This window comes from Corythoichthys intestinalis, chromosome 13 (genome assembly GCF_030265065.1).
Source record: "Corythoichthys intestinalis isolate RoL2023-P3 chromosome 13, ASM3026506v1, whole genome shotgun sequence".
In the NCBI taxonomy this organism is placed as follows: Eukaryota; Metazoa; Chordata; class Actinopteri; order Syngnathiformes; family Syngnathidae; genus Corythoichthys; species Corythoichthys intestinalis.
In genome coordinates this window covers 54,952,075-54,959,568 of record NC_080407.1, presented here as the reverse complement: position 1 = coordinate 54,959,568, position 7,494 = coordinate 54,952,075, and the positions used below count along the sequence as shown (strand labels likewise).

Genomic DNA, 7,494 nt, shown 5'->3' with positions numbered 1-7,494 from the left:
CGGCCTTTGAGGTTAATCCTCCACTTTGATTGTTTCCCAAAAAAATGATGTTTTGTAAGATTATGTGTATTTCGTGTTTTTTCTCATTGATTTTTAGTAAAAGTCACTTCAACTTCAGGTATCACAAAAATAATGTTTCTTTTGTTCCTTATTTGTTTTATTTCTCGCCCTTGTCTGTTTTTTTCTGTATGAAAATTTGAACGCACTGTAGCTTTTTGACCCTGGGTCATACCAAATTCTGGAGAAGGAATTTGAGGAATACTGTATGATGTTGGTGTGTGTACTTGGATCACGCGGGTTAGGCCAGGGGGCCTAAATCCGGGTAGTCATGCGCTAATCTTCTATTTAAGGTCGCCTCGCTTGTTTGGGGGCCTGACACGCAGAAACGAAGGACACCGTCATTTGGACGAGATGTTACGGTGCTGCCATTTCTTGCTTTTGGCAGGCTGGGTTTTGGTGGACGCCCAGTTCCCCAGAGAATGCGTGACCCCCGAGGGTCTCCTTAGCGGCCGGTGCTGTCCGTCCCCGCCGGGCTTCGGCGCCGACCCGTGCGGAATGGGCGCGGGCCGCGGGATGTGCGTGGCCGTCTCCGCCGACATGCGTCCCCACGGCCCGCAGTACCCGCACGACGGACGGGACGATCGAGAGCGCTGGCCGGTCCGATTCTTCAACCAGGCGTGCCAGTGTAGCGGCAACTTTAGCGGGTACAATTGTGGACGATGCAAACACGGATGGACTGGAGTCAACTGCGATCAGAGAGTGTCTGTGGGTGAGTTGATGCTTTTTTCTGTCAATTGAAACCAGTTCAAATAGAATGTACAGTGTATCACAAAAGTGAGTACACCCCTCGCATTTCTGCAGATATTTAAGTATATCTTTTCATGGGACAACAAACCCCTGGCAACAAAGGTGAGTACACCACTTAGAAACGACATCCCTAAATGTCCAAATTGAGTACTGCTTGTCATTTTCCATCCAAAATGTCATGTGATTCGTTACAGGAGTGCTGTCAGCATTGCTGCTGATATTGAAGAGGTGGGGGGTCAGCATTTTACTGCTCAAACCATACGTCGCACTCTACATCAAATTGGTGTGCATGGCTGTCACCCCAGGAGGAAGCCTCTTCTGAAGACGGTACACAAGAAAACAGTTTGCTGAAGACATGACAACAAAGCACATGGATTACTGGAACCAAGTCCTATGGTATGATGAGACGGGCAGGCTTTCTTGTGTACCGTCTTTAGAAGAAGCCATGCACATCAATTTGATGTGGATTGCAACGTATGGTCTGAGCACTAAAATGCTGACCCCCCCAACTCTTCAATCTCTGCAGCAATGCTGACAGCCCTCCACTCCTGTAACGAGTTAAATGACATTTTGGAGGGAAAATGACAAGCAGTACTCAATTTGGAAATTTAGGGTTGTAGTTTCTTTTACATCTACATTTTTTCTTTCTTCTTCTTCTGAAGACGGTATATAAGAAAGCCTGCCCAACTCATCAGACCATAGGACTTGGTTCCAGTAAACTGTTTTTGGGCTTTCTTGAGTACCGTTTTCAGAAGAGGCTTTCTCCTGGGGTGACAGCCATGCACACCAATTTGATGTAGAGTGCGGCGTATGGTCTGAGCACTAAAAGGCTGACCCCCCACCTCTTCAATCTCTGCAGCAATGCTGACAGCACTCCAGTAACGAGTCACATGACATTTTTGGAGGGACAATGACAAGCAGTACTCAATTTGGACATTTAGGGATGTAGTTTCTAAGGGGTGTACTCATCTTTGTTGCCAGGGGTTTAGATCGAAATGGCTGTATTTTGAGTTATTTTGAGGGGTAAATAAATTAACTCGATTATATATGCTGCACACAGACAACTTTTCATTGTGTCATTGTCCCATGAAAAGATATACTTAAATATCTGCAGAAATGCGAGGGGTGTACTCACTTTTGTGATACACTGTACGTCCACTGAAACAGTACTGAATGCCAATTCATCCTCAGGGGAATCTCTGGTCTTCCACATTACTGTCATGTTTTTTCTAGAATTCCACACGGTAATTAAAGAGATTCACGCGTGACTAATTGACTTAATCCACTCCTCACGGCTAATCCAACAGTGAGAAGGAACGTGATGCAGCTGAATGCCGCCGAGAAGCTGGCTTTCATCAACGCGCTGGACCAGGCCAAGCGCACGGTACACCCGGACCTGGTGATTGCCACCCGACGACACGCCGAGATCCTGGGGCCCGACGGCAACACCACGCGGTTCGAGAACGTCTCCATCTACAACTATTTTGTCTGGAGCCATTACTACTCTGTCAGTAAGACGTACCTGGGCGCCGGCCAGCCCAGTTTCGGAGGGGTGGATTTCTCCCACGAGGGTCCCGGCTTTGTCACCTGGCATCGGTACCACCTGCTCCAACTGGAGCGAGACATGCAAGTAAGCCGAAGGCTAAATGCGGCTCGAATCGGTTCCGCTTTCATTACGATAGTTTCGGAAATTGGGTTTCACCACCCTAGGAAATTCAAATTAGGGATGGCAATTTCACAGCTTGCGCTTCAAAACAAACAAGGCACAGTAGTTCTCTAGGCCTGCAGAAACAGTTACTTAATCACCTCACACAAAACATGGAGATGCCAGGGACCTTTTACATGCGAAGCAAGTGCTCTACCACTGAGCTACATCCCCACAGATTGTGCTGGTTCTCCTCCATTTCACAGAAAATACCCATCTTAGATATTGAGGTCACTGGTCGTGGTACATGTCAATCCTTTTCCAGGGTATTTGGCCATGTGTTGGTGCCAATTAAGAGACGTGTGTACATCTTTAGATCAAGAACGCTAGAACTAGGGGCTGGTTGAAGCTCCACGCGGCTGTGCCACTGGCCTCGCCTATTTTATTGCATAAACTGCACTACCCTCCCCAAACAGCCCATCACGGTGCTGGGTAGTGGCTGCCAGTCAAGGACATCGCAGACAAAGTAATAGGGCGGTAGGTGGGTCCTATACTTTTCTGTGTAGCAGGGCTCCAGGGGCGGGGCCTCCTCTTCATCTAGGCCAGGGGTGTCAAACCAATTCCACAAAGGGCCAAGAGGGTCCTGGATTTCATTTCAACCAAGACTGCGCGAACAGATTCCCCAATGAATTTCCTGCTGAAACAAGCAGCACCTGACGGCAATCCACTGATTACACTTGTAGGAGATCAGATTGGTAAAAAGATGACCTCTTCATTGGTTGGAACGAAATCCAGGACCCTTTTGGCCCATTGTGGAATTGGTTTGACACCCCTGGTCTAGGCTGTATGTTGTTAGGTTGGGGCCCCTTGGTGTTCTTCTGCGTTCCTCTCTCCTTTCTACCCAGGCGTCTGTCTCGGGCCCGGCGTTGATCGCCGGTTGGACAGCGGGGTGTCACCCACGTCCGGGTGGGGATCCTTTCCTGCCCTGGGCCTAGTCGGACGTGACACTCCCATGGTGTACCGCGTTATTTGTGCGGTTGCGGCGGTGTCTGGGGTCCGAGTGGGCGGGCAGTGGCACATCTCTTTGTCCTTTCCCTGTGGGCTGTTAAATAGGGGCACGGAATGTCCAGAGACCACCCCGGGATGATGTTGGCCCCTTTGCCAGTGCTGCGGGTGGAGGAGTGTGACGTGCTTTCCCCCTCCCGACTGCCGTGGACAATGCTGGGCCCCAGGGCATTGCCTGGCTTTCCCGGTATTTTTCAAACAGTCTATGACCCAACTCCTCATTGGCTTCTTGAGTCCGAATGAAAGTAACCGTGCAATCAGATTCGTTTATTTGTGAGCAATGTCACTCTTGCGCGTCGGAAGTCGTCTCCACAACAGCACAGATGGCGAACGGGGGAGCCGAGAATCTGTTCCAATCCGCAGTAAATTCAGTTTTAAATGTCTCGCGCTAGCCATGTTGAATAAACTTCTCCGTTCTCTGCTCTCCTCCTATGTTTACGCCCTCGCGCTAGAGTTTCTTGTCGCTTTAGCAACATCCACCTGTCGCTGATTGGTCCACTCCGCTGTTTGTTGTGGCTTGCTCCGCCCTGGGAATTTGATCGGCGGAATGGTCGCCAGACTCTATCACTGGAACAGCGGTGAGTCTGGAGTTCCAGGCAACCCAGGGCAGCATTTCCACTTTTCAGCAGGACTATCACACGTGGGTTCACGCATGACTGGGTCCAATTAGACACACTCAGGTAGATGAGCTTGTCAGTGCAAGGATTAGCAATCAGGTAGCATAGAATAGGATGTCAATGTATCTAAATTTACATAATAATGGATTTCCCACTTCACATCAATGAATTTTGTCCGTTCCACCTCGACTAATGACGTCTCCTTTCGACTGACATTCCCTCTCTTCCCTCTTTCTCCTCGGCTATCATATGTATCTCTGTTCAAAACCAACCAGGACATGCTGCAAGACCCCTCATTCGCCCTGCCCTACTGGAACTTCGCCATCGGCGGCAGCACGTGCGACATCTGCACGGATGACCTGATGGGAGCCAGGAGCAGCTTTGACGGCAACTCTATCAGTCCCAACTCCATCTTCTCTCAGTGGAGGGTCGTCTGCGAGAGCGTTGCTGACTACGACACGCTGGGAACCGTCTGCAACAGTAAGGCTATTATTCCCCGCCGGCACTATCACGAGATTTTCCGGTCATATGCGTCCGCTTCCAGGCACAGAAACCTCGCCGATAAGAAGGAACCCCGCTGGGAACGTCGACAGGCCGATGGTCCAGCGTCTCCCGGAAGCTCAGGATGTTATCGACTGTCTGCAAGTGAACACTTTTGATACCGCTCCGTACTACTCCACCTCTTCGGAAAGCTTCAGGAACACCATTGAAGGTGACCATGTTGGACAGATTAAATTTGACTAACCATCCTGGGTCATGTCCTCAAATGAAGACAAGAAATGTTTTGCGGGCTCTAGGCTACAGCGCCCCCCAAGGAAACTACGACCCCGCGGTGAGGAGCCTCCACAATTTGGCCCATCTTTTCCTGAACGGCACCGGGGGCCAGACCCACCTTTCGCCCAATGACCCTATCTTTGTCTTGCTCCACACCTACACTGACGCCATCTTCGACGAGTGGCTGCGAAGACATAGCCCAGGTGCGTTTCGGAGATGCGAAACGATCAGTTCTTCTTCATTCGTAAGCACTGAGAACATTGTCGGACTCTCTCGGCAGGCTCGGTGGTGTATCCCGACCAAAATGCCCCAATCGGTCACAACCGAGGCTACAACATGGTTCCCTTCTGGCCTCCCGTGACTAACGCAGAGATGTTTGTGACCGCCCCGGAAAACCTGGGCTACTCTTACGAAGCCGAATGGCCAGGTATGTTGAATGACACGTTGGTTTGACTGAACCTCACGAATCCGTACGTTCCTCAAGGTCAACCTTTCACGCTGACCGAAATCATCACGTTAAGCATCATCGCCGCCCTTGTAATCGTCGGCGCAGTCTTCGTGGCCTCCACCTGCGCGGTTCGCGCCAGAACCAGCAAGACGGAGGTTCACCAACCTTTGCTAACGGAGCAGTACCAACGATACGACGACGTCAGAGACCAGTCGGTCGTCTGAACCCGCCATCAATCTGAGCTTAGGCCTTGGAAACGTGCAAATATTGAGCTTTTTTTGCTTGTAATATACTATTCGATCCTAGAAGGCTAATTCTAGCAATCAGCAGTAGTAGAGTATTCCCTTTCAATTTTCACTTGTAAAGCGTATTCTTGCAAAGTTGCTTGAGTAAATATTCTGTATAAAAAAACAACTGGTGACTGTTTATTGACTCCTTGGCAGACTTTGACGGCGATAGAGAAACAAGCAGAAGTCGCGCTGCTAATGGCGTATCGGTAGCCGGCGCTCCTATTAGGCAGCTAAATGAGTAGACGGCTATCTAATGTTATCTAAAGGTCAATCTGAGGTCAACCAGCCCACCAATCTGAATTTTGAAAAATCGTTTGTACTTTGTTTTTGCATTTGTAGGGATAGGTCCGAATTCCCACCTTCCACAAATGCAGCATTAGGATACAGATTGGCTGACGTCATCACTCAAAATGAATATCTCGATATCTATGATACGATAGCAGCGCAAATGAAAATGTTTACAGCACAAATCAAGCACAAACCTAGCACAAATGAACTGCACCAAAGACGACGTCATCATTTCAGATTAAAAGCACAATATCTACAAAACTTGCAAAACTGCAGCTTGGGGTCAGACCGATAAGGCCCCCGCCTTTGGCTGCCGCCCAACTCCCCACACACCCGTCCCCTTTGGCCCAACCCATAGGTGGTGAGCCCATGGGAAGGAGAACCAGTGTTGCCTTTTCGGGCTGTGCCCGGCCGGGCCCCATGGGGACAGGCCCGGCCATATAGCATATTTAAAAAAACTACACTACTAGCATTAGAAACGACAACAATATTGCATTTTTTTTCATTTTTAAAATGAGCAACATACATCTTAAAACCATATATATGTGCAATTACTTGTTGGATCTTCTAGGTTTGTTTTTTGGGGGGGTCCTACAGGTGAAAAAAAAAGACCCAGCAATTTTATTATATATATATATATAAAATTAGGGCTGTCAAAATTATCGCGTTAACGGGCGGTAATTAATTTTTAATTAATCACGTTGAAATATTTGACGCAATTAACGCACATACCCCGCTCAAACAGATTAAAATGACAGCAGTGTAATGTCCACTTGTTACTTGTTTTTTGTTGTCTGGCGCCCTCTGCTGGCGCTTGGTTCCAAATGATTTTATGGGTTTGGGGAGTGAGCATGGTGTAATTATTGACATCAACAATGGCGAGCTACTAGTTTATTTTTTGATTGACAATTTTACAAATGTTGTTAAAACAAAAACATTGAGGGGTTTTAATAGAAAATTTCTATAACTTTTGCTAACATTTATCTTTTAAGAACTACAAGTTTTTCTAAACAAATAAACAAATACAGTTCTTATGTACCATATGATGAATGTATATACAGTATCCGTCTTGTCTTATCTTTTCATTCCAACATAATTTACAGAAAAATATGGCATATTTTACAGATGGTTTGAATTGCGATTAATTAACTTTTAAGCTGTAATTTACTCGATTAAAATTGTAATCATTTGACAGCCCTAATATATATATCATATTTACACTCTGCATTCTATAGCATGCACTGGTTCAAATGTGTCATAAAAAGTTCAAAGATGTTTTAGCCAAATTGTTTTGGTTCTGTTTTGTACATTTGAGATTGTTCAATTTTTAAAAACAATTTAAAAAAAAAAAAAAAAAGTTACTTTCTTGCTGTCTGCTTATGTCCACCAGATAGCGCTGCAGCACAAGTCGACTAAAGCAGAATTCAACCCGCGTCATCTTTTGTGATACAAACCACTTCGACGTGAACACCCGTGGTGAGACATGCTCATAAAACAAAATAAAATTTAATAGTCTGGCTCGTCAAACGTGTTCTTGCACCAAAAAAAAGCGTGAGAAAG

At 47.1% G+C, this 7,494-nt stretch overlaps 1 protein-coding gene across 1 annotated transcript; it reads left to right on the top strand.

Moving 5' to 3' along the window:
- The first annotated feature begins 388 nt into the window (after nucleotides 1–388).
- LOC130927941 (5,6-dihydroxyindole-2-carboxylic acid oxidase-like) lies at nucleotides 389–5,718 on the top strand. Its single transcript, XM_057854091.1, has 7 exons — nucleotides 389–769; nucleotides 2,115–2,437; nucleotides 4,410–4,614; nucleotides 4,679–4,846; nucleotides 4,932–5,111; nucleotides 5,189–5,335; nucleotides 5,393–5,718. Exons 1-7 carry the CDS (start codon nucleotides 412–414, stop codon nucleotides 5,578–5,580), a joined length of 1,569 nt encoding a protein of 522 aa, XP_057710074.1. The 5' UTR covers nucleotides 389–411; the 3' UTR covers nucleotides 5,581–5,718.
- Nucleotides 5,719–7,494: the final 1,776 nt, after the last annotated feature.

Coding starts and splice junctions, on each gene's coding strand:
- LOC130927941 (XM_057854091.1), top strand. CDS start 412: ATGTTACGGTGCTGCCATTTCTTGCTTTTGGCAGGCTGGGTTTTGGTG. Junction 4,615..4,678: donor GCTGGGAACCGTCTGCAACA/GTAAGGCTATTA, acceptor GTCCGCTTCCAG/GCACAGAAACCTCGCCGATA. Junction 5,112..5,188: donor GCTGCGAAGACATAGCCCAG/GTGCGTTTCGGA, acceptor CTCTCTCGGCAG/GCTCGGTGGTGTATCCCGAC.